Raw genomic sequence first — 27,946 nt, 5'->3', positions numbered from 1 at the left:
AATAATACTTATGTTAAATATATAAAAATATTTAAAAGTGTCGCGTTAACATAATATTATAAATAATTATAAATATAACATGCAAATATGACTTAACTTTTTTACTAAACACATAAATAATTAAAAAAAAATCTCTTAATAATAGAAACTAAACAATAATTTTAAATTTTGGATGATGAAAAATATTTTTTTTATAAATTAAAATCAAAATTTAATCTTTTTGAGATACCAGTAACGTATTTAAGTGGTACAAAAATTGAATTCAAGTTTTTAATTAGAAAGTGGAGACCTGAATTGGCACTTTTTGGCTACCGTTAATCAGGTTTTGGCGGAACTTTTACGAATAAAAAAGGTAGAAGGCCATTTGCAATATCAGAAAAGCACCTTGTATTTGTTTTTATCTACAAATCTATAAAAATGAAACGACAAAGATATCTTGTTCAGTCTACAGAAGAAAGGATTGCTGAGTTTGGTTTTTGAATAATTAGAGGAAGAAAGTGCAAAGCAGATCATGAAATCAAATTAAAGAAGAACACTGAGATGATTCCGATTCGGATACTCAATCCAGATGATGTGCCTTCAATCTGTCCTATTATCTTATCCTATGTATTCCTCAACCATTGGCCCTTCCTAACTTAATATGTTCATTTTTATGACAACGTTATGCATTTTTTTTTTAACTTCCGCAACATTCACCATCATTCATTCCCTTTATTTATTCTTTTCTTACCAACATTAATTGCTTTTACTGTGAAAAAGATCTAAAAGTAAAATTATATATTGAACCTTGCATAACAGCATAAGTAATAATGGTTAACTATAATTACTATACTTATATATATATATATATATATATATATATATATAATTGTCCTTCTATATTTACACTAAATAAAATTTTATATAAGGATGTTGTTTAAATTAAACGTCCTTATAAAATTTCCAACATCTAAGGATGTTGTTTAAATAAGTTTTTATACATTTAAAATGTATTTAGCAATATTTTCTCACGATTAGATTTAGTAACCTATTTTTTTAGTTTAAAGCTTAAAAATAACGTTTGTGTTTTTATATAAATTAAAAAGGTATCTTCTTAAAAAAAAAAAAATCAGTGCCATATAAAAAGGCTTAGTTAAAAGCTTTTAAAAATGCAACCCTAATTTTAGAACGGTATGATAATCCATTTTACGAAATAAACTGATATAATATCTTGTTAAAATGTTTGGTGGCAACTCTCTTCAAGAAAATGTTAACTTGAGGTGCTAGTTGAGTAGTTGTGATGAGTTAAAGCTATTTGTTTTATGTATGTTCAATAACTTTTTGGGGGAGTCTTCACTGACAAATTCAACACGCACCCTACTCATCTTAGTACGTAATAGCGGAAGTGTCTCATGATTTTACGACAACTTTCATTTACCAAAAAGAAAAAAAAAATGGAACTAAAAGTCTAAAACCTTTATAATTTAATGGCTACAATAATTACCCGTCCCCCTTTGAGTGGAAAATGATCCATGATGACGGGGCAGCCTATGCTTAAACACAAAGTTGTAATTTGGAAGTAATGGAGAGAGTAATGATAATAATAAGCATGAGGTAGGGTGGGAAAGTTTTTGGTTAAAGATATGAATAAGATTTGCATCCTATGAAAGTGATCATGATCATTTTATTTAAGAAAAAAAAAAGTCAGAAGAATCCATTATTTTTGGGAGGTTTGTTTCATGTGATATTGAAAAGAGTCTAGCATGGTCTCTGGCACAGAGAGGAGGAGTCTGAGGGATTGAGCGTCCCCGGCAACCGGTAAAAACAAGCAGTAAATATCACTAGTCAAGGGACCCATCTGCAAAGGCTTGCCCTCTCCAAAGTCAAGGTCCTCCAACCCGAGCTTTGACCACTGGGAAATGACGAAAGTAGTGGAGAGATCCGTTTTGACCCTTTTGTCCTCCAACAAATCAACCATGGACCTCACATACTCCTCGCTCTTCACCCTCGCCTTCGCTTCCTGCACAACCCTCACAGCCTGGCGCAGGTTAGACCCAACCAACTCCTGGACGCTGCTTTCGGCGCACGCTAGCACAAAGCCGTTCCCGTAGTACCCTTGCGGAAGGTTAAGCACGCCTCTTACGTTCACCGAGAAAAGAAGTTTCACAAGGAGCGTCGGGGGTAGGCTTTGGTTGAGGGAGCGAATCCAAGAGCGCCACGTGTGTGCGGCCAGGGTCTCGAAGGAGGTGCACTTGAGGGAAGGGACGCACTGCTTCTTTAGGCAAAGGAGGTGAGAGGGGGTGAGCGTGAACGAGGTGGCTACCAATGTTTGTGATTGTATCAACCGAAGGAGGTCCACTTCAGGGATTGGGCTTGGGCTTGGGCTTGGCCTTGGCCTTGGTGCGCTGTAGGAGGGGTGACGGAACTTTACCTGGGCGGGGTCTCTGGGCTTCAGCACGTGGCGCCAGTGGAAGGGGACCACGGTCAAGTCGGATTCGGGCTTTCGGGTGAGTTCGGCCCAGGCGTGTAGAAACTGGGACGTGCCTATGCCGTCGCATAGGCAGTGGCTGATCGCGGTGCACAGGATCATTCCCCCGCAACCCAGACTCGTTACCTGAATAATTATAAATAAATCACGACACGACACGACACCACACTTAAAATTTTAGTAACACTTGAGTGGATCATGGTCAAATCGGATAAGGTAAATAAATGTAAGGTGGGAATAAAATGTTTATATAAAATATATATATATATATTTTTTTTTCCGTGTTTGAAAATATATATGTATTCAGGAGTTTAAACTTGCTATTTTACTCACAGTTTCGTTCTGATTCTTAATATTATAGGAACTTTTGGACGATGTATATTGATGCAGCTACGAGTACTCTCATAATGTGGTTGTGAAGACACCAAAAATCTTCTTGTTACTACCAAAATTGTAGTCATAAACCGGTTTTTAACACTTTGGTAAAAAGAAAAGTAATACAGTAGATAGGATAAATAATGTAATGAAAAAGCAAGAGAAAGATAAGAAGAAAATGAGTGTACTTTGAGAATTTTCCATTTTAATACGTAAGGAGGAAGGATAATATTTTTTTTTAAACTAATTTACTTGATATTTAATTAATAAATGGATATATTTGAATTTAAAAATAATACATATATTTATCTTTTTATTTTTTTTATCAAGCAATAATAAGATTATTAAAAATAAATTAACGTTACTTAGAGGAAAAATTCTGTTTTGTGTGGAGGAGAAAACTAGGTTTTGCCTTTTTAAATTATAATCATCAACTTTAATTTAGACGTGTTAAGTAATTATCATTAATTAGTTGTAAGTAATAATCACTAGTTGACTAGTTAGTGTTAATTATTTGTAACATGTTTGATTGATTTTTTTTTTTGGGGAGGAGGGGAGGTCGGTTGTCGGCGATAGTTAAAATTTAAAAACTCTAAAAGGTTAAAAAAAAAATTAACAACTTCATCTAACAGTTGTCTTAAAGTTGTTTTTTTTTTTTTTTTAAATTAAATCGTTTGTTAAACAAATTTTGAACTAAATTCTTTATAATTTGAGTAAGAACCAACAACCAAGTAGATGAAATGGCCAGTTCTAGTTTGTAGATCGACAACCTAATAAATATGTAGTCAATTATAAGATTTTTAATCCGATTTAAGAAATGTCATCCTCAAGACTTTTCCCTCTCATAAATGATCAACAATGACCGACTAACAGATTCATCAGTAAATAATAGCAACCACATACAATCATATATATCAGCTCCACAGGGGATTTATTAATCTTGTAAAAACAAAAATGTAGATGTCGATCTTTTCATTCATTTATGAGAGGCTCCGATCAAGGTTTCTGAAAATGAACTTCACCCGAGTGAAATAGACTACTTGGTAAAGGAAAAGAGAAGCACATATACATCAGGTGGGAAGAAATTCATTCAAAAACAAATTGTCCCCATGATTTTATAGTATATTTCTAGTACCACACATCTTCACGTCAAAGTTCTTTGAACCTAAACCATAAATAGTGGATACTATACAAGGTTAAAATTTTTTTTTTATTAATAGAGAATGGAAAATTTAAGCAAGGCTTGAACTATAAACTATAAACTAGTTGGTCATAGAATTTAATTAATAATAAATAATCTGACCTGTATTACAAGAGGAGGAACATCTACGAAAGTGTGAGCTTCGACCTTATACAAGAACTTCTTCCAAGACTTGTTTGGAGTTTTGGAAGGTTCAAGTAACTGATGAAGAGTGGTGTCGACGAAAGCCTCAGCAAAAAGAGCACCTTCTCCATTGCAATCCAGCTGAAGCTTGTGATCATCAACGTTCCTCAACCTGCCAGCCAAGGGGTAATAATCCACTAGAACTCTTGCCAGAGAAGACTTCAAGATGTCCAAGCTTAGAGCCTTGTTGAATAGGTAGAAATACTTGATGGAGAACCTTAGGAACTTTTGGTCGTCGAGGTTAGACAAATAGAGAGAATGTTTTGGCGTGGGAGCACTAGGGGAAATTGTCACTGGCTTCCCACGATAGATACAATCAGGGACATCCACAGATTGTAACATGTTTTATGAGAGTGGAAGAAAGTGCAGAGAAGGAATTAGAAATGGAGATTGAACCATAGCAAAGGGTGTGTTAAGATGAGGCTGCCCTCCTCCTCCTCCTCATCATAGCTTTTTATATAGTGCTCTTTCTACACTGTCACTTCACTTGTTTAACACAAATTCTAATACCTTTTCTCTAAGAAAATAATAAAAAGGAAAAAAGTTAAGTCAACACTGCAGCAGGTTCTGCTGATAAGAGGGAAGCACTATACACTTTAATTAATCATCAACCTAAGCCACTAAACATTTCAATAATAATTTTCAAAATGTATTAAAGTTTAACAAAAAAAATATTGCAGTTTTATGTACCATGTCTTTTTAATCACATATAATCATGCAGATAAAATTGTTAACTGTTATAATAATTTTTTGTATTGTGAAAATCTTATATACCGAATATATAGCAGGATATGACTAATAAATATTTGGTTTAATCAAGAAAACAATATATATATATTTTTCCTTAAAATTGGATATTCATGAACCAACCTAACCTAGTGCTTTGCATCTGTTAGATGAAAGGTAAAAAGTTATTTGAGAGAGTAGCACGTGTAGGAAATTGAAAAATGGTGGTCGTTTAGGAACTTGAACACGCATGTTGTACTATGAAATGTATATGGACTTGAATAGTCTAGAATTTTCTTTTTCTTTTCAAAAAGGAATTCTGGAGACAGCACCTTTAGAATTTTAAATCATATCATCTAGATAAATTCGTCAAGTTTTAATAATATATTTTCTGTACCATAAAATTAAGACGGATGAGTATGCATGAACTTTTCCTTCTCACTAGAAAGGTCAAACAAATGAGAGCAACACCTCATTTCCAATGTAAACAGAATAATAAAAAAGTATAAAAATGGTGGCGGGAACACTTGTCCTATATCTGGACAGATTTAATAATAATATTGATTCAGATAAGGTAAATCATGCTATTTTATAGCAAATATTCTTCCTTTTTCATCGAAAATATCGAGATCAAATGTCTACGTATGCACTGAAGTATGAACCGAATTGAGTGGATAATTAAGAAATTGAAAATGCCTATTATTCAACCTACGTATAGATTCCCATTATCCTGCTCCTGGTTAAAATTAGGTCACTCGGCCGCAAAACCAAAGCATATGTCACATCTTGGACAAGTGGATTACTTTCATATAGAGATTAGAGACTGTTATTGTTCGTACATATATATGTATATATTTCTATACACGAGTTAGACTTTAGGGGTTGATGCTGGGGCGTATGTAGGTATAATTGATGGATGCATTTGTTTATTATTTGTAGAGAGTATTCAAAAATTAATTATTAAGAAAGTCCTCACATCAATAATAAAATTCAGACTCACTTTCTTGTGGATTATCCTTACTAGATCAATCTTTAGGTATGATATGTCATATATGCATCCATCAAGGTTTAAAAGTTTTATCTTGATCAATTATTAAAACAAGTTCTTTAATGATTAACAACTTTTAATAATAATTATTATTAGTTTTTGTAACATATGATGAATTTGTTAATTTATACTTTATTACTTATGATTAAAATGGCATCAATTAATTAAAATATAATGTAGAAAATACAAGATCTCTTTAGTTTCAGAATATATATTTTAGTTTGTTTAATATTTTCAATAAAAATAAATATTTTATTCTATTTTTTAAAATTTATGCTGGAAATAAAATCAAAAAATTGTACAATCTTACAAGTGGAATAAAAGTAAAAATAAACAATATTTTCATAATTATAAAAAAAAATTAAATGTTTTCTCAAACTAAACATACTATCAAAAACAATCCTAAAAAATATTTCAGAAGATCATTTCCTAATTCCTACCATATAATTTGGTAAAAAAAAAAAATCTTACCATATAATTGGACAGCTAATATAATATATATAGAGAGAGATATATATATCATGTAATTCAATATATATGTTGCGGCTAGTGTGTACTATTAATTAAGGAAGTCAATGTGATATGTAACGCACTCGATAATGCTTTATTAATTATGTGTATATAATCAAACATTCTAATTTTACCTTTATTACAAAAAAAAATCTTGTTATATATATAAATGCCTAAACTTATGCATAAAAATATTATGTAATTTTATTATATATAAAAAAATCAGCAGTGCTGTGTCATATATAAAAAGTGCACCTAGACTTCGAATTTCTGGAAACAATACCATATATATATTGTTAAGAGCTAGTTATCAGGACTAATATCCTACCATTTATTCACTCATTATTATGATTTATTCTCTCATTATTATGATGTAATTTCCTGTTTTACATTGTAATCTTTTTCTTTAAATCATATTGATTGCCTCACACAAATTGTGGTGAGATTTATCACATCTTACATGGTATCAGGTTACGGTTCCAAACCCTAGCCTCCAAACCCTTGTATCGTCATCTGCCACCACGGTCGTGCATTCTCCCCCAACCATGCGATCGTCCAATTCTGTTTGCGGTCCTCTCTCATGGCTGACGATACCACTCCTCCGTCTCTGCCATTTGCTACCTTGGTTCACATGATCACCATTCGACTTAACTCTGAGAATTTTCTTCTCTGGCGTAAACAGGTTACTTCTCTTCTTCAAAATCAGAATTTGTTTCACATTGTTGATGGTTCTATTGAACCACCGTCGCAAATCCTTGATTCTATTCCAAATCCTCGATTCGCTCAATGGCAAGCTCAAGATCGAAATGTCACCAGTCTCCTACTTTCTTCCTTGACCGAGGAGGCCCTCTCTGAGACACTTAGTGCTGACACTGCTCGGGATATTTGGAATGCTCTGCATACTGCCTATGCTTCACGCAGCAAGGCTCGTGAACTGCGCCTCCGTGACGAGCTTCAACTCATGCGTCGTGGTTCCATCTCTGTGACAGAATATGGAAAGAAATTTCACACTATTTGTGATCAGTTAGCTGCTATTGGTGCTCCTATTGCTAATGATGACAAAGTACACTGGTTCCTTCGTGGTCTTGGTCCTTCCTATGCAAATTTTTCCACGGGTCAGCTTGATCAGGTACCTTTGCCTCGATTTACTGATATTCTTTGTAAGGTCGAAAGCCATGCTATTTTTCAGGCATCTCTTGAGGAACCAACGCCCTCTCAGCCAGCTGCCTTCTATGCGAACAATCAATCTCGCTCATCTGGCAATCAGTCGTCTCGTAGTGGTAACCGTGGACATTCCAATGATGGTTCTAATGGTGGTAACCGTGGCAATTCTAATGGTGGTTCTCGTCAACGTCGCAACAACTCTGGTCGTCGCAACTCTTATGTCCCTCGATGTCAGATTTGTCGTGAACAGGGTCATTATGCTAACAAATGTCCTGTTCGCTGGGACCGGTCTTCTGAGTCTGCTAATTTGGCTCAGGCATTTGCTGCCAGTTGCTCGGTGGACACCTCAAACCAGTCAGATTGGTATATGGACACTGGTGCCACATCTCACATGACACCTTCTTCGTCTCAGTTGACTGATTCCCAAAATCATAATGGTACTGATCATGTTTTTGTGGGTAATGGGACCTCTTTAAATATTACTCATGTTGGTTCTCGTTCTTTATCACATACTGTTCCTTTGTCAGATGTTTTGGTTGTGCCTAATCTAACTAAAAATCTTGTATCTGTTAGCAAACTGACTCGTGATAATCATGCTAAAGCTATTTTTGTGGATGACTCCTTTGTTATTCAGAATCGAAAGACAGGTAGAGTTCTGGCAAGGGGACGATGTGATCAAGGACTCTATGTGATGGATCAAGGACCACAAGCGTTGCTTACTACTAGTTCTTCACTGCCTCGTGCCTCTTTTGAACTTTGGCACTCTCGTTTGGGACATGTTAATTTTGATGTTATTAATAAGTTAAATAAGCAAGGTTATTTAAATGTTTCGTCTATTTTGCCTAAGCCAATCTGTTGCACTACTTGTCAGATGGCTAAGAGTAAACGTTTGGTTTTTTATGACAATAATAAAAGGGCTTCTGCCGTTCTTGATCTTATTCATTGTGATTTATGGGGACCCTCTCCAGTTGCTTCTGTTGCTGGATATTCTTATTTTGTTATTTTTGTGGATGATTTCTCTCGCTTTACCTGGTTTTATCCATTACGACATAAATCAGATTTTTATGATGTGCTTGTTCGGTTCAAAGTCTTTGTGGAAAACCAATTTTCTCGATTTATTAAAGTTTTCCAAAGTGACAATGGCACCGAGTTCACGAATAACAAAGTACAGGATTTATTTGCTTCTTCTGGTGTGCTTCATCGGTTCTCATGCCCGCATACTCAAGCACAGAATGGTCGGGTTGAACGGAAACATAGACATGTTCTTGAGATTGGTCTTGCAATGTTGTATCAGTCACATGTTCCTACTCGTTATTGGGTTGATGCTTTTAGTTCTGCGGTATATATTATTAATCGTGTTCCCTCTCAGGTGCTATCTGGCCAGATTCCATTCACACTTCTATTTCAAGTTGCGCCTACATATGCTAATTTTCATCCTTTTGGTTGTCGTGTGTTTCCATGCTTGCGCCCATACATGAAAAATAAATTTAGTCCTCGGAGTTCTCCTTGCATATTTTTGGGTTATAGTAGTCATCACAAAGGATTCAAATGCTTAGATCTGACCACTTCCAGGATTTATGTGTCTCGCCATGCTCAATTTGATGAAACTTGCTTCCCTTTTGCAGGTTCTCCTTCTTCTAGCATCGATCTTATGGTTTCTTCATTTTATGAACCAATCACAGGCTTCAAGTCTTCTTCGATGTCTGCTTCCTCTAGTTTTCCGACGAGACCACCACCAGTTACTACCTTGTCTTGTCCATCATGTGTTTCCTTGGATGCTGCTCTGGCTCCCCATCCTGCTCCACCTGTTGCACCTGCTTTATCGGAACTTGTCTCTCCTCCACGAACTCCATCCCCAGCATCGGCCTCTCCTATAGTGTTGCCTGCTTCTTCTAATGCTTCTATTCAACCAGCCCCGGTTGCTGTTCGTATGCAGACTAGATCACAGAATGGCATTTTTCGGCCTAATCCGCGTTATGCCCTCGCTCATCACCAGCCTACTGCTCTTCTCACTGCTTTGCATGTTGCTTCTGATCCCAAGGGTTTTAAATCCGCCATGAAGCATCCTCAATGGTTGGCAGCAATGGAGGATGAGCTCTCTGCTCTTCGTAACAATCATACTTGGACCTTAGTCCCTCGTCCATCTGCTACTAATATTGTTGGTAGTAAATGGGTTTTTCGTACCAAACACAAAAGTGACGGCACTATTGAGCGCTTAAAAGCGCGTTTGGTGGCTCAAGGTTTCACGCAAATTCCAGGTTTTGATTACTCACTCACTTTCAGTCCGGTTGTCAAGGCTACTACTATTCGTCTTATTTTATCACTTGCCGTGCTTAATGGCTGGCCACTTCATCAGTTGGATGTAAAAAATGCTTTTCTTCATGGCCACCTCACTGAAATTGTCTATATGGAACAACCTCCTGGCTTTGTTGATCCTCGTTTTCCGACTCATGTCTGCCGGTTGAACAAGGCTCTATATGGGCTCAAACAGGCGCCCCGTGCTTGGTTTGAACGTTTGAGCTCTTTTCTGATGCGCTCTGGTTTTATTTGCAGCAGGGCTGATCCATCCTTGTTCTTCTTCTATCGCGGGCGCATCACTCTCTACCTCTTGGTTTATGTGGATGATATTATTCTTACTGGAAGTGATCCCCCCTTTCTCACTCAATTTATTGCTCGTCTTAATGCTGAGTTTGCAATTAAATATCTAGGAAAGCTTGGCTACTTCCTTGGTCTTGAGATCACTTATACTGCCGATGGTTTGTTCTTGGGACAAGCCAAATATGCTCATGATCTGCTTTCCCGAGCTATGATGCTTGAGGCCAAACCTGTCTCGACCCCATTGGCTGTCGGTTTTCATCTTGTCAGTGATGGAGTGGCCTACTCTGATCCAACTCAGTACCGCTCTTTGGTTGGGGCCTTACAATACTTAACCATTACTCGCCCTGATTTATCATATGCCGTCAACATGGTAAGTCAATTTCTCCAGGCTCCTACTATTGATCATTTTCAAGCTGTCAAACGTATTCTCCGTTATGTTTGTGGTACACAACATTTTGGACTTACGTTTCGCAGCTCACCTTCTCCCGCGGTTCTTGGTTATAGTGATGCTGATTGGGCTCGCTGCACGGACACTCGTCGGTCTACCTATGGCTATGCTATCTTTCTTGGTGACAATCTTTTGTCTTGGAGTGCCAAGAAACAACCTACTGTTGCCCGCTCTAGTTGTGAATCTGAGTACCGGGCCATGGCCAACACAGCTTCTGAACTTGTTTGGTTGCTCAATCTCCTTCGTGAACTTCGTGTTGGGTTGTCTGCGACTCCTCTCCTTCTCAGTGATAATCAAAGTGCATTGTTTATGGCTCAGAATCCTGTTGCTCATAAGCGTGCTAAGCATATTGATTTGGATTGTCACTTCATCCGTGAGTTAGTTGCCTCTGGTCGCTTGGTTGTTCGCCATGTTCCTACTTCTCTACAACTTGCTGATATTTTTACAAAGGCGTTGCCTCGTCCGTTGTTTGAATTGTTTCGATCCAAGCTTCGTGTTGGTCTTAATCCAACGCTTAGCTTGACGGGGGGGTGTTAAGAGCTAGTTATCAGGACTAATATCCTACCATTTATTCTCTCATTATTATGATTTATTCTCTCATTATTATGATGTAATTTCCTGTTTTACATTGTAATCTTTTTCTTTAAATCATATTGATTGCCTCACACAAATTGTGGTGAGATTTATCACATCTTACATACATATCAATGAGACGATGCACCTACATTCCTCACGAACAACAGTGCCATTTCATAGTCACAGATGGGAAACACAGAGTTTATCGTGGTCCAGAATGAATCTTCGCTTGATATATTACAGCTCCTGAGGCAAATTTAATGTTGTTGAACTCAAAATTACCCTTTCTTTTAGTCCCGCGTTGACTAGGTAAGAAATATTATTACTACGGGATAATCACACTGACACCTAGGACAATTCTTCATTCAAACTTGAAAAAACATTGTTTCTTTTGGTATCATAAACCGAAGAACCATGGGATGGATTAAACTAAATATCATGCATTCATCACATCAACTAAATTGAACATCATACTTAATGGCTACTATTCTGCCGACGAGTTGTTCTACCTAACATTAATATGCTTCTGTTTGATTTAAATAAGGTGTATCCGTTCGTAAATCAATCACCTTGACATTTTGAGTATCGATTATCAATTTCACCTGTTTGCCATGATTAGATATTGCGATTCCTTCCATATGCTAATCCAAACAGAGGCGTTATAACTTCTAACAACTTTGCATGTCCCAAAGCAAAGGCACAAACGTTGCCAGAACAACTAGTCCAATCCTTCGTAGCTTTTACCTCAATCAAACAAGTCCATGCAAGACATTATTGGCGACATAATAACAAGGAACACCGTTTTATAAGATCTAGGTTGGCTCAACTCCACTATTCCCTAATAATTGATCTTCCTTAGGCTTTCACAATGAAACTTTCGTGCCTTATTTTACCTAACTTGACAACTTAAGTTTCAAGAACGAGATTATGACTTTGAAAGGTGCAAAACGTAAAATTAGTGTATACGTTTTCGATACAGATTTTCAATCCTTCCACTAGTTGTTATAAGAGTATAATATTTTTTTATATATATTTTAAATCAGTCCCTCTTTAGTCTCCTTTTTTTATGTGTAAAGGGACAAAATTGTTCTTTCATGCACCGATTTCATTTCGAATAATATTATTTCAGGCCAAGAAAGTTTTCCCTTCACTCCTTTGTCTTCTATTCTATAATATTATTGATGATGCTGTTCTCTCTTTTATTGATGGATAATTTCAGGAATAAGGGCCATGTTCTATCTTGTGAAAGAAAATAAATTCTACATGAGATCATTACTGATCCAAGGATTGACATGTGCATCTTGCAGAGCAGTGAAAGCTTTAGTTGATCAACACTTCAATTATCCTATGGCATTTGAAACTCAATCATGTTTACAAACACCTAAATTTCTATTGGTGTGTGTTTTTCAACATGCTTTAGTAGAAAGGAAGACTAACCCAACAAAAAGGTACTTCATTCCTAGTCCATTGAATTTGGAAGTATTATAACCTTCCAATTCATTTGCTTGAATCGAATCTAAATCCAGTCGCCTGTGAACAAAACAATAACTTATTTCATAGTCATAATGTCGAACAGTTTTATTGATATGGACCATCTATAATTGTGCGGGTGTGAGAAAGCTTGTCCTTTTTCTGGTGTTGGAGCTTACGGAAAAACTTTTTAATTTTATTCCACTTTTTTTAGTAATGTAACAAAAAACCAAACATTCCAAGACGAGATCCATGTCTGCTGCCTCACTCATCTTTTGTCGAAAAGGATAGCTCATTGAAATATAGATCCATCCACGGCTATATTTGTCTATAGATGTAATACGCACTAAAACAACTTAATGTAGCGTCTCAGAATCAAAAAACCCAATACCAATACTAATTGTCTTCCCACAGCTCTGGATTTGATACGGTCACCTCAATGCATTTGCTTTCTTCTAGCACGGTCTCATTGTTTTGCAAATATACGAAACTTGTTTTCTTATTGAGCTACTAATATACAATTGATATGTAATGAACATCCCCACCTTTGAATAAAATATATGTTATGTCTAAAGGTCAAGACCTATGTGTTCGGAACTGCACTTTTCTGTGTACCTTATACGCTGCCTACGGCTTTCCACTTTCATCACACTTTTTCCTTTTTGACTTTTGCCTCTAAAGTTTCGAGACATACGGGGCCAAAGGAATCGAATTCCCGTCAAAAACCAGCTCAAGTTCAATGGCATATACATTATAACGAATCTCTCCAGTCCAACCCATTACCAAGGAGGCTACCCACATCATAAGACTACTGAGATGAGATTACATAAAGTAAACAATTTTAAGTTTTACAAGTTCTCCTCAAATTACACAGTTTTATTATCATTGCCTGCTTAGTAATTTGTCTTGTACATATATTCATTTTCATTCATAATCTTGTACAGGCAGGGAGCCTGCCATCTTTTCACTCTATATGCTGCCATCCCCCCAAATTTAACTGCAAATCGCAAATTAATCAATCAATTTTAACTAAATAAAAATGTTACATGTAGTTTGCTGGAATCTGGAATAATTCAGTACACATGGACACCAATGAGTTGAAAAGCAAGTAACCTCAGAATTTGGACTTGCAGAGATTCCAATTACAACCGGGCAACGTATGAGTTTGCTTGGGTTACATATCTAACCCAACGATAAGGATTTTGTGTTTTTGATGTCTTTGCTATCTGCAAATACTTCACCTACACCAAAATAATGGCATCTTTAGAACTATTCAAGGGAGTGCAAATACACCAGATAGAAAAAAAAAAGAAAAAAAAAAGGGTTCTATAATAATAAAGAGTTTAGTTGAATCTGTATTTAAAATAACAAGGGATGATAATTGATAACACGGGCATCCATGTTAGTAGTATCCAGTAACACAAGCTTCAAGAAAATCAACAAAGACATAATAATAAGACTTAATTTCTAGGTTAGCATATAACGATGACACTATAATATACTATTTCCATTCCATTTTATTTGATATTTTAGCAATATATATATATATATATATATATATATTGATTGTCATTTTACAATATCAATGAAACATTCAATGTGTTTTTTCTATTATATTCTTAACAATTTATTGTGGAGTGAAAATATAAAAGAAATATAAATGAGAGAATCTAATTAATATGAAAGATGTATTGAGAAATTGTATAATACTAGTAACTAATATGAAATTTAAAATATTAATTGTATTTCTTATTACAATTGCAAAAACCTTAAATGTCAAATAAAATGGAACGGGAGAAGTGTCATTGAAAACTTCCGACACATTTTTCCACTAACACATATATAAGTCAAAGACAGACTATTTTAGCTTTGTTTAATAAAACGTAAAAGAAAACATAGCCTCAAGAAAATCCCTAGCATTTTACCTGAAGCCTTGAAGAATTGTACATAGGTATAATGAAAGTCATGCTAACAGGCCCTGCTTCTTTCATTATATTTCCTGTGCTCATTACAAACACGTTAATTCATTACAAAGAACAGTGCCTTTTGAAACATTAAGCCAAAACAGAATTATCAGAATTGTACCATGTAACTCCTGTGAAAATGTCAGCTTTGCTCGTAAAGTATGTTCAGATCCACCAACAACCTGTAAGAGGATGGATCAACCATTATTGACATATATTAAAACGACTCATTAGCATTAAATACCCAACTGGGATTTTTATGAACATCACTAGATCTGGGCTTAAAAATATACTAATCGTCAGTGGAAAAACAAACAACCAATATTACCTTTTTCAGGCCCCATTCCAGTCTTTTATTTGCTTCCTTAAAATCAGTGGTGTGTCCCACTGCTCCAGGTTCTAACTCAAAATTAACACTGAAAAATTAAAAAAATTTACAACAGGATATAAGATCAAGTAATCAGGTTGGTACAAACAAAAGGTAGCCAACCCTGTGCAATAAATTACATTATAGTTACACACTTACACATACAGACATATGCAAAGCACAAAAAAGGTAGAATATTTAGCAGATCAGATTCCAACCACCCCATTTGCATCAAGAAGAATAAATCAGCCTCCAGCAAGTACATGCATGGTTTCCCTACTTATCTCATTTTCTTTCTCACATCTCCCATATTCTAGCTCAGTCCCTAATTATAAGACCCTTTCAACAAAATTACACCTTTTAAGAAAATTAGTTAATTTAGTTAAGAGCATTAAATTTTTCAATAATTTAAACTACTTTTTCAAAATTAACCTTTGTGGGAAATCAAATAGCATTTTAGGAAATAATAAATTAGGAAATTTGTATATTTCCTTGTAATTTGTACAGATTTGAATAATTAGGAACAATCCCATAAATCAAGGGATTCTAGAATAAAATAGAGTTATTATATTTCCTAAAATAGCATAGGTCTCCTGTATATATCTTGCATGATCTCTTTGTATTATGATATAGAAAATCAGTTTTCATTTAACCTAATTTTCCAGATGGTATCAGAACCATTTAGATCCACTTTAAAAATGGGTCACCCACCATTGATGCATGCCTCATAGGCATGAGGGGGTGTATTGGGAAAAACCCAAGTCCCGCCAATCCTAGATCATTAAAAAGGGCCACCCACCATTTATCCACGTACCAAGCCCAATAGTGCTAGACGTGAGGGGGTGTATTGGGAAAAACCCAAGTCCCACATCGACTAGAGATTAGGCAATTGAATAGTATATAAGTGGAAAGCAACCCTCACCTTACAAGCCGGTTTTGTAGGGTTGAGTTAGGCTTAATCCACTATTCTAACACTTTACCCTCTCTCAGATGGTATCAGAGCTTCCGACCTAGGAAGCTTTGTCTGCGCACTGTAAACCCTAAGACGGCAGCCTACATTGCTGCTGCATTTTTTCCCTAACCCTAAGACGGCAGCCTGCATTGCTGCTGCATTTTTTCTAACCCTAAGACGGCAGCCTGCATTGCTGCTGCATCTTTCCCTGCTATTTTCTCTGTGCCTTAATCGCACAACCTTTCCTTTTATTCTTCACCACTCAGCCACCTTGCTATAATGTCAGGGGAAAAGGAGGTTGTGAACCCAACCCCAGAAACAGGGAATACCCAATCCCAACAACCTGGAGAACTGCAGAATATTCATTCTGCATATAGACTAAATGAAAGAAATTATTTGAAGTGGGCCCAACCTGGTCAAGGAATTGGCCAAGAAAAGGAAGCTGGTCAAGAAAGTGAAATTAATTGTGAAGATGATCAAGGAGATGTTGAAGATAAGAGATTTGGTAAGAAGCTGGTGTACTCAAGGAAGATTAAGGCCATTCCAGGATCAAGCCATGTTCAAGAATCCAACTCGACTCCACAAAAAGAGGTAACAATTTTTTCTCCAGCTGTGCAGGTTGAAATTGAAACCCAAAATGATCTTGACCTCCCAATTGCCATTAGAAAAGGGACAAGAAAATGCACCAAAGAGCCACTTTACCCTCTCTCAAATTACTTGTCTTTTAAAAATTTCTCTCCTAAATAGTACACTTGTACCTAATACCCTATCTGAGGCATTGTCTGATAGAAAATGGAGGCAAGCCATGGATGTAGAGATGGAAGCATTGGAGAAGAACAACACCTGGGAGTTAGTCACCTTACCAATAGGAAAGAAACCGGTTGGATGTAAGTGGGTCTATACAGTGAAATACAAGGCTGATGGATCAATTGAGAGATATAAGGCAAGATTGGTTGCCAAAGGGTTCACCCAAACCTATGGAGTTGATTATTTGGAGACCTTTGCTCCGGTTGCCAAAATGAACACAGTTAGGGTGATATTGTCTCTTGCTGCTAATTATGGTTGGAACTTGGAACAATTTGATGTTAAGAATGCTTTCCTACATGGAGACCTTGAAGAAGAAATTTATATGGAGATACCTTCGGGATATGGTAGAGATGTTGCTGCCAACACTGTTTGCAAGTTGAAAAAGGCATTATATGGGCTAAAGCAGTCCCCCCGTGCATGGTTTGGTAGGTTTACTAAAGTTATGACAGGCCTAGGTTACAAACAAAGCCAAGGGGACCACACTTTGTTCTTTAAACATTCCAAGTCAGGGGGAGTAACAATGTTATTGGTGTATGTGGATGACATAATATTAACTGGAGATGATAAAGAAGAGCAGCAATTGTTGAGCCAATGCTTGGGCAAGGAATTTGAGATCAAGACCTTGGGAAAACTAAAATATTTTTTGGGAATTGAAGTTGCCCACTCCAAGAAAGGGATATTTATATCCCAACAGAAATATATCACTGATTTGCTCAAGGAAACTGGCAAGGCAGCTTGCAAACCTGCTAGTACCCCATTAGAACCAAACCTAAAGCTTGGAAATGCAGAAGAAGATGTTGCTGTTGACAAAGAGATGTACCAACGATTAGTGGGCAGACTTATATATTTGTCTCATACCAGGCCAGATATTGCCTATGCAGTGAGTTTAATTAGCCAATTTATGCACAGTCCAAAGGAGACCCATTTACAAGTTGCCCACAGAATTTTACAGTACCTTAAAGGAACTCCAGGAAGAGGAATCCTATTCAAAAGAAATGGTAATGTGAAGCTTGAAGCCTATACAGATGCTGATTATGCAGGGTCAATCGTGGATAGGAGGTCAACTACAGGATATTGCACCTTTCTTGGAGGGAATCTTGTAACTTGGAGAAGCAAAAAACAGGGTGTAGTGGCTCGGTCCAGTGCTGAAGCGGAATTCAGAGCCATGGCACAAGGTATATGTGAGTTGCTATGGCTTAAAATCATCTTAGAAGACTTGAAGATAAAATCGGAAGGACCTATGAAGCTCTATTGTGATAATAAGTCATCAATAAGCATAGCCCACAATCCAGTGTAGCATGATAGAACAAAGCATATTGAAGTAGACAGACACTTCATCAAAGAAAAGCTTGATAGTGGCTTGATATGCACTCCATATGTGTCCTCTCAAGACCAAATTGCAGACATTCTTACCAAGGGATTAGGCAGCCACAATTTTGAGAAAATTGTATCCAAGCTGGGAATGGAAAACACCTATTCACCAGCTTGAGGGGGAGTGTGGGAAATCAAATAGCATTTTAGGAAATAATAAATTAGGAAATTTGTATATTTCCTTGTAATTTGTACAGATTTGAATAATTAGGAACAATCCCATAAATCAAGGGATTCTAGAATAAAATAGAGTTATTATATTTCCTAAAATAGCATAGGTCTCCTGTATATATCTTGTATGATCTCTTTGTATTATGATATAGAAAATCAGTTTTCATTTAACCTAATTTTCCAGAACCTTCTCTCTTTTTCAACCTAATTAATCAATATTTGGAAAAGAGAGATATCTATGTGGCTATTTATCTTCCCCAATCCTAATAAGAGAGTTTTTATTCAATTAACTTCAAGTATTTATTATTTTGTCTAAAAGAATTGTTTGTTAAATAAGGGTATTTTAGAGAAGATATAATTCATGCAAATGACAATTAGAAGTCTTATAAAAAGGGACAATCAAAAAAGTGAAAAAGGTCTAATATATAGGGACACATGTCGTAGTCATTAGTGAGGCAGTAACTTCCACAATGGTCTAGTGCCCTAGTAACCACTCCTTTTTTTTTTCTTTTTTTCATTTTGCATGTTGACTGTTTTAAGTTCTGATTTATGATTGGATACATACAGTATTGGGCATTAGACTTTCATCTTGAATGTTTGGATGTGGGAATAGTAGGTGCTGAAAAAGGAATGGTTTGCTAGAACTTGAAAAGGAAAATGTATTCCAAGTCAAATATGGTGAAATTGGCTGTTGTAAGTATTTGTGTCCTATTTGATGCTCAGTTCACATATACTACCTTCAGTCTTTTATATAAGAAACAAATAACTAATTCATCGAGACGGATAAAAATAGTTAGGTTATGTTTGGATTGGTAGTAGATGGTGGAATGGGGAGAAATGGAGAGGGGGAGAGTTGTTCCATTGTTTGATTTGTAAAAATAGGAAATAAACACAATGGAAGAAGATGGATCATGATCCATTCCATTGCTTAACCCCAACTTTCTTCCCCCTAAAATTTAGGGTACTCTTGATGAAACAAAATTTTCAAATTATAAAAAATTACAATTTTATCTTTGCAAATTCTATCCTAGTTATTAGTCTCTTATGGATAATACGTAAGTTGGCTAATTTTAATTAATAATGCCATAAATTTAAATTCTGTTCCAAAACATATCATTTGAATTAAATTGTTTAAATAGTGATTATATTTAACAAAACCACCTAATTCAAGAACTAATTTTTACCAATGTGTGACTTGTGTTGTTATTGTTAATAGACAATAAATGAATTCACTTGTATAAGGGATGAGCAAGTGTCTCATTAATAAATAATAGGTTTCACAATGAAAGATATAAAAGGAAATTAGCAATTAATACATCTTAAAGTAAACCTATTTTTCTTATAATTAGGACAAGAAAAAAAGTAACCATTTGTTTTTTATATAAGGACCAAAGGTAGCATTTTTTTTTCTTCATAATCTCTCCTGCAATTTAATGTCCATCCGTTCCACTGATAGCAAGAAAATATTACAAGCAAGCAACCGAGCATGACAGGAAAGGAAACCTGTCATCTAGTGATTTTCTAGTTTTGTGTTGAATTACTAATGTCTATCTTCAGTGCTTGATGTAGTCCAGATTGCAAGATTGATACAGATTCTGCTGCTTATTCAAAGGTTGCACCAAGTATGCTAACATAAATGACATAAAAACGTTGTTTTTTTTTTCTATTTGTTTTTTTTTTTTAGTGGATTGATGGTTATCTCATTTGAACCACCTAACACGTAGCCTTCAGTAACTTAAATCCTAATCATCTATCAAACAGACCAACCAGTCTGTTAGTTAGCTACCTATCTCATTATTGACAATTATACACCAAAGAATTCCTATCAACTATGATTACAATTAAATGTACAATAATCATGAAGAAAATGTAATTACCGAGCAGTAAATGATGGCAGAGGCATCTGTATTAGAACACTGTTAGCATTGACACTTGAGTTGAATTCAGCTCGCACTTTAATGGTCACTTCAGCCTACAAAAATATGCAGAAAATCAGAACATGCTAAAGAACATGAAGATTTAGAAAGTTAAAAGGGAGTTCAAAACCACCTTCAGGGATCCTGTTTCTTCAATCAATGCATTAATACGAAAGGGTGGTTTAAATGGTTGAGTCATACGATAATTCATGACTGGAAATTCACCATCTGGTGGTACCTATCAAACAATGGAACAGTCATTAGTCAGGGAACTCAAAACAAAAGTGCAACATGCTATTGTAGTATCTATTATCTATACATGTAAGCTAGTACACAAGGTACTTACCAATGACAAAGTTCTGTCAACATCAAAACTGTCAAGGTGAACTGACTCATGGAAGTTACAATCATCTAAAATCACAGCACCTGAACCTCTATAATCTGTTAAAGATGATTGAATGAGACCAGGAAATAATGAGAAGACATAGCAAAAGGTGATCGGGATACGAAAAATCAACTAGTCAACTAAAATCTTTTCAAGAAAACTATCCATCTATCAGTGATTCAACCAAAGCATAATAAACCCAACTAAAAATATCCCCATTTTTGTTTTGGTAAACCAAGGTATCTCTTAGCCGAAAGTTAAGGACTAATTTTTCTAAGTACTCAAATCCATTTAAGAGGTTGACCCTTCTAACAAATGTTTTTCTATACACACTAACCAAAGATTAAAACACTTACCACATGCTTAAAGAACAAGGTTATCTATCAATCATGTCACATCTTATTGGTAAATATCCCTTATTGACACTAAATATAGAATTATTTTCAATACAACAATAATTTAAATATTTAATAAAGAGAATACAAAGTTGAGAATATGTTCGGACAACAAGAAAATTACATGATAGAGAACTGTACACATTTTCGTCAAAATATAACTTTAGATTGGCCTACCACTTGTTCCTATACTTAGGTCCTCATTCAGAGCAAGTCGAATCTCCGGGTTACCAGTAAGATAACTCTTCATTTGAATGGTGCCATCAATCTCACTTGTAAGTATAAATCCCTGTTTCCAACAACTAACTCATATCAAAATGCTACAGAATTTTGCATAGTATACGTGTGGAAAAGGAAAGGGCGACATCATAGCAGACAGAACAGAAAAGCCATAAAAAAAAAAAGATGACCAATATATACTCACACTAGAGTTGAAGGTAACACTTATTTTCTCAATTACATCAACAAAGATCTCATCCCTCTTCCTACCACCAGGTTCATTAGCAACCACAGACTTTGTAATAGCTGTACCTGGCATTCGTTTACTACCTTGCTGAAAATACAGGTGTTTAACAAGTCAATAAAACCATGCATGACAACCAATAATATGCCTGCAGCAAGTAACTGGCTGAATCTACAAATAGATAGCAACATACCATAAAAATGGAAGCAGGACCAAGGGGAGGCATCCGTGCAGCATCAATCACAATTGGCTCGTTGAAAACATATGACTTCAAAACCTCAGTGGATGTTGTTTGCACATAACCAAAATCCTATCACAAATCAACATATTAAACAGAAAATGCTGCAATTAGAATCACAACAAAAAGTTCACTTTCTTATCAATCTTAGGTAAGCATGCTTTGTGAGCCAACATGGTTATGCAGTTATTTTGTGCATGCATGCAAATCACCAGTTCAGGCAAGGAAGAAAAGCAAACGCTTACAATGACTTCATCGAGCAACTCATACACGAGCACGAAGTTCTTTCGAAAGGAATCTTCATTGAGAACACCAAGGTAATCTTTGATGACACGTGCAATTCTTTGTAGAAGTTCCAAAACAAGGGAAGGGGAGACATTGACTCTAGTTGTAGCAACAAATAGCAATCCAGCAACCTTCACATGGAAGTAGTTCACACCATCTATATTCTATGGAAAACGGAAAGAAGAGAAAACACACACACACAAAAAAAACAAAAACAAAATCAGGTTAACAAGAGGGAAAAGTATAAAAATTAAATTAATTGTCGAGAAATGTGAAAAAGAAAAGTTGATAATTGACATAATGACTGAAATACCTACAAAAACAGGTGGAGCATCTCCCTCAGCATCCTCTTTCCAGAACTTTACTTTTCGGAAAAATGTCTCAGCGCTACCTTTTTGAGCTTCACCGCGATCTGCATTAATTTAATTATTAAAAAAAAAGTGAGAAAGGAAAATTGAATCGAATGGATCATGAAAATGGAAGAGAGAATGAACTCACAGTCACGGTAGACGATGTTATCGCCTCTCTGGGAAAGCACGAAGAACTGCAAAATCATTTTTCTTTCTTCTTTCTCTCTTCAACTCTACTCATCGTCCATCTTTACTTTCTCCACGCTTCGCAACAAACGCATTGCCGTTTTGCCACGCACAACCCATGGCCCACAAATTGGCAACGTCATTTTACTCGTGTCGTTTTATTATTATTGTTTTTTTTTGTATAATATACATGCAATAATTTACATAACATATTTTTGTGTTTATATTTTTTTATGTGAGTCCAAAGATAAAAGACATTCCCATCTATTTTACTTTGATTTTTTTTTTCTCTCAATTTCCATACATCTAAAAGTTTAAAATATGGTGAGCAATGCATTTTTTAAGGGTAGATTTAAAATTTAAAATTGAAAAGGAACAAATTTCAAATTAAAAAGACAAAAACACATCATTTTATATATAAAGAGTATAGTTGAAAAAATAATTACTCTCAACTAAAAGCATTTAAATTTAATAATGGGAGTAAATTTATTGGGAGAAATAAAATGTACTTTGTAAAACTCTACGATTAAAAAAAATTCTAAACTTTAATATAAAAAAATAATTACAATACCATATTTTTACACCGAAACTGAATAATAGATAGTCGTATATTTTTTTTTTTGGTAAAGAATGAAATTAAACAGCAAATAACTCAAGACATAGAGTCTCGACCTAACGGTAACAGAATAAAATCAGGAGAACTCCTCCAAAATACATTGGAACTTACGTTCCTTACACCCCAACTAGCCAGTGTATGAGCTACTGAATTCACGTCTCTAGGGATATGACTTACATAAACTCCCCAGTCCCTAGCTAACATGCACTTAATACGGCGAATAACATCATAGTGCTTATGCAGATGATCCCTCTCCATTGACCAGTCTTGAAATAGCGTAACTTCTCCTAGGCAATCACAATCGCAACTCACCTTCTGAAACCCACCTTCCCAACAAAATGATAAACCCTCCTCCAAGGCCAACAGCTCCGCTCGTAACGCATCCCCATGACGAACTCCCCGCGAGAATCCTCCCCTCCACATACCGGCCGAATCTCGAATTACTCCACCCATCCCCATAGCAGAATTCTCACTCAACCAACTCCCGTTCGTGTTTAGTTTGACCCATGGATGCTCCGGAGGCCTCCAAAGAGATTGCTCCACCCATAAACGCCTCTGAGCGTTGTACACACTATTCTCCACCGTAGACATTATCACCTTCCGACGGACCGCCGAGACCGAACAAAGCTCGTCGTTAAACACCATGTAATTCCTGAACCGCCAGACCCACCACAAGGTAATGGAGAGCTTAATAGCATCCAGATGCAGAATAATCCCTTTCAGCCACTGGGAGCAGTCCATTACAGAGAAAGACCAGTCCACACTGACCCCACCAGACATCAGCACCTCCCTCGAGTACGGGCAATCCCGAAGTGCATGTAAAATAGTCTCTTGAGGGCAAGAGCAACGCGGACACGCACCAGACTCTGCCAACCTCCTATCAGCCCGTACCTGATTCGTTGGAAGGGATGAGTGAAAACATTGCCACAAGAAGAACTTTACCTTCTCAGGGAGCCTTAACTTCCAGAGCTTCTTCCAAACTTCATCCTCTTCTATGGACAGACCCGTATTCAGGAAACGATATCCAGACGCCGCTGTATAACACCCCGAGCTATCACCCCTCCAAGCAAAATGATCCAGCCCCAAGGAGGCGTTGGAGACTGTCAGTCGTTGGATCGAGTGAATCAGTTCTGCCGGGATAACAATATACAAGGAATTGAAGTCCCATTGATTACTAACCCAGCAGTCTGCGACCGTTTTGTTAGTATCAGCAATATGAACAAAAGGAACTCTCCCACACCACAGCCCAGTCCCTGACCAGTCCGTGTACCACAAGGATGAGGCACCCGATCTTAGATGAGGCTCGAATCCCTCCCGAAGGGAAGGAAGGCCTTAATAAGACTTAACCAGGTTGGAGACGCACCCCGTCTATTTTGCGCACACAGGATAGAGTCACCATGTAGGTATATACTACTGAGGATATGAACCCAAGGCTTCTGTGGAGCCGTAAGCAGATCCCAAATTAACTTCCCAAGGAGCGACACATTCACCCTTCGCGCCTCCCTAACCCCCAGGCCGCCCAACGTCATAGGTTGTGTAACAACTTCCCAACTCACTGGGGACCAAAACTGTGTACTGTCGGACTTAGCCCAGAGCATACGGCGACAAGCCTGATCAATTCTATTGCACACTGCTTGAGGAAGCCACAGAGATTGCATGCTATAAACTGGAATAGAGGAGATAGTGGACTTTACTAGACACAACTTACCAGCCTTATTAAGAAGCTTGGACTTCCAAGCCGCAAGTCTACCCTGGATCTTATCCATCACATCATAAAAATCTGCGCACCTCGGCTGACCATGAGTCATGGGAACCCCCAAGTACTTCCCGATCCGAGTTGTGTGGCCAATCCCTAGCAACCCCTCCAACGTATCAATCCTCCTCTGAGAAACCCTTCTAGAGCACACGAACTGAGACTTATTCAAGTTGACTTTCAAACCTGATGAACGCGAGAACTCTCCCGAGATTGACGCCACCAACTGAGCCTGATCCTCGGAAGCTTGACAGAACAGTAAAATATCATCAGCAAAGAGAAGGTGTGAGAGTGGTAACCCCCCAGGGGAAAGCTGAATCAGTTTCCACTGACCCTCCTGGAGCATCTCGGAAATTCGAAGGGCTAGCCGCTCCATGCAAAAAACAAACAGGTACGGAGATAGTGGGTCACCCTGCCGAAGGCCACGAGACGGAGCAAAAGGCGGTAATGTGCTTCCATTCCAAAGGAGTGAAATTGTCGAATTCTTCAACCCCCACATGATGAGTTGGATAGTGACTGGGGGAAACCCAAACTGCTCCAACGTAGACTCCAAAAAATCCCACCTGACCCTGTCGTATGCCTTTTCAAGGTCAATCTTTAACGCCAATGAACCCACACCTGAGCCTTCTTTCCTTACGTAATGGAAGGGTTCTTGAGCAATAATACTATGGTCCCAAGTCCCCCTCCCAGGGATAAAACTGCCCTGGAAAGGACCAATGACATCCTGCAGGAAGGGTCTAAGACGAGTCACCAGAACTTTAGAAATAACCTTCCAGGCCACATTACATAGGCTTATAGGGCGAAATTCCTTCAGCCTAACCGGATGGTCCACCTTCGAAATTAACACCATTTGAGTCTCCAGTAGTGATACTTCTGAGAACCCGAGCTGAAAAACATCTTTCACTGTACGTCATAGCTCATCACCCACAATAGGCCAATACTGCTTGAAAAAGAACGGTTGAAACCCGTCCGGCCCCGGTGCCTTGTACGACTTCATGCTCATCACCGCCCGGCGAACCTCCTCCTTCGTGACTGGGGCAGTTAAGGCAGATTGGGCCTCAACCCCCAGGCCAGGTGGAACCCCAGTATGCATGTCTAGAGATTCTTGATCGCTGATTATCGAGAAAAGATCTTTATAGAATCGGACTGCCTCAGTTTTCAATATCGCAGGATCCGTGTGCCAAGACCCATCAGGTAGAAACAACCCCTGTATTTTATTCCTCCTTCTCCTCGCAAGGGTTTGAGCGTGGAAGAAGGACGTATTCCGGTCCCCAAACCTCACCCACTTCTCTCTAGATTTCTGAAACCATAAAAACTCCTCCTGAAGACAAGTTTCATCTAACTCCACTTGAATGGCCTTTTCTAAACGCGACAGACTCTCCGACTCCCCTAACTCCAGTTGTAGTTGAACCCCTTTGAGACGTCTTTGCAGAGCCTTTTTTCTAGTAATGATATTCCCGAACACCTCGTGATTAAACTTGGTGGCATCCACACGAACAGCTTGTAAACCACTAGCAAGGGTCGGAGTACTCCGGCACCACGCCTCCCTAACAACTCGCTCAAAATCCTTATGGGTGGCTCAAGCAGCTTGGAACCGAAAGGGTCGATCATGAGAATTTGCCCGTGAGCCTTCCCGCCGCAGTAGGAGAGGGCAATGATCAGAGTAGACCCTACACAGATTCTCAACATATGCTTCCGGAAACATTTCTTGCCATGCAACATTACACACTGCACGATCCAACCGCTTCGCCAGCACAACCCCACGTTGATTACGATACCACGTAAAACGGAGACCCTTGGCCCCCGTGTCAAGCAGATTACAATCATTCAAAACCTCCAGAAACTGAGAAGCCCTTGATACCGAGAAGCGCCCGCCCCTACACTCCGTTGACAACATAATTTCATTAAAGTCCCCAAGCACTAGCCATGGTGACGTAACCCGACCTCCCAACTCCTGAAGATGAGCCCAAACCTGTTGTCTGAGGACCACCCGAGGATTTGCATAAACTGTCGTAAACACCCAGCTCTTCCTTCCTTCAACCACCTTAAACGAGATAGCTTGAGGGTGAGAGGCAAAGTCAGATATGTTAGCAGAGCACGATCCCGCCATTAGAACCCAAATACCTCCGAAATGCCCTGTAGCCTCCACGCTATAACACAACGTATAGTCCAACTTCCTCCAAAAGGATTCCACCGAGGAAAATTGGCAGTGAGTTTCCAAAACAATAAAAAAAGACGGGTGGTGGAGCCTTACCAACTCCGAGACCCTCCTCTTACCTTTGGCATTAACCGCCCCTCTAATGTTCCAACTCAAAATGTTAAAATTTGTAGTCATTAATAACAGCAAGATACGACAACACTCAAACCATCATGGTCTCCAAAGGCTGGTCATACTGCATGAAATCTTCCGTCCCCGGAATCTCACGTACGGTGTCCTCGGAGCCATTGTGTACGGTGATTGTGCACCCCGTTTGAAGCCCACTGGACTCTGTACACTGCATTCCCTCCTGCACAGCGTGTGCGTCACCTAGATGAGGCCTATTGTGCGTGTGTCGGTCCTAAAGAGCACTCGAGGCTGCTGACGCGGACGCACTACCTGGAATGATCCGTGGTTGAGCACTTGAATCCCCCCCTCTGCTGCGTTTCTTTCTATCTAACATGGTGTTAAGTCTCAATTTTACCTCTTTTTGGATGAGACTTATTGAAAAAATTCCACTCATCCTTTGAACCATTGCAATATAATTGTTCTTTTTTTGGTTCATTTTGTGTGCAGATATAACTAACCCAAATTTAGCTAACAATACCTTAATACACCTCATTTTTGTGCAGGTATTGAGCTAGAGAAGTGAGGATTGAAGATTCTTAGGATTGGGAATCCAAGAGGCTAAGGAGCAGAGAAGAAATTGCGTCAGGCGCAAAATGACTCGCGCCGGGCTTGAGAAGAACAGAGTCTGGAAGTCG

At 37.7% G+C, this 27,946-nt stretch overlaps 3 protein-coding genes across 3 annotated transcripts; all 3 read right to left on the bottom strand.

Moving 5' to 3' along the window:
• Positions 1 to 1,632: 1,632 nt before the first annotated feature.
• LOC109802289 (HXXXD-type acyl-transferase family protein) lies at positions 1,633 to 4,710 on the bottom strand. The gene is made up of 2 exons (XM_020363596.3): positions 4,146 to 4,710; positions 1,633 to 2,593 (listed from the first exon to the last, which is right to left on the bottom strand). Exons 1-2 carry the CDS (start codon positions 4,566 to 4,568, stop codon positions 1,697 to 1,699), a joined length of 1,320 nt encoding a protein of 439 aa, XP_020219185.2. The 5' UTR covers positions 4,569 to 4,710; the 3' UTR covers positions 1,633 to 1,696.
• An 8,768-nt stretch (positions 4,711 to 13,478) lies between these two features.
• Positions 13,479 to 22,738, bottom strand: LOC109802556 (AP-4 complex subunit mu). The gene is made up of 14 exons (XM_020363959.3): positions 22,579 to 22,738; positions 22,398 to 22,492; positions 22,041 to 22,244; positions 21,751 to 21,867; positions 21,519 to 21,647; positions 21,272 to 21,383; positions 20,661 to 20,755; positions 20,448 to 20,552; positions 20,276 to 20,370; positions 15,059 to 15,146; positions 14,852 to 14,912; positions 14,692 to 14,765; positions 13,880 to 14,007; positions 13,479 to 13,763 (listed from the first exon to the last, which is right to left on the bottom strand). The coding sequence occupies exons 1-13, from the start codon at positions 22,634 to 22,636 to the stop codon at positions 13,909 to 13,911; spliced, it is 1,332 nt and encodes a 443-aa protein (XP_020219548.1). The 5' UTR covers positions 22,637 to 22,738; the 3' UTR covers positions 13,479 to 13,763; positions 13,880 to 13,908.
• A 3,157-nt stretch (positions 22,739 to 25,895) lies between these two features.
• LOC145957012 (uncharacterized) lies at positions 25,896 to 27,095 on the bottom strand. The gene is made up of 2 exons (XM_083073248.1): positions 26,581 to 27,095; positions 25,896 to 26,532 (listed from the first exon to the last, which is right to left on the bottom strand). Exons 1-2 carry the CDS (start codon positions 27,093 to 27,095, stop codon positions 25,896 to 25,898), a joined length of 1,152 nt encoding a protein of 383 aa, XP_082929374.1.
• Between the last annotated feature and the right edge of the window lie 851 nt (positions 27,096 to 27,946).

The sequence above is a fragment of the Cajanus cajan genome, chromosome 4, assembly GCF_000230855.2.
Source record: "Cajanus cajan strain Asha chromosome 4, NIPB_CcT2T_4, whole genome shotgun sequence".
Lineage (NCBI taxonomy): Eukaryota > Viridiplantae > Streptophyta > Magnoliopsida > Fabales > Fabaceae > Cajanus > Cajanus cajan.
Note: the sequence above shows the minus strand (reverse complement) of the source record. Positions and strands in the feature narration are given on the sequence as shown.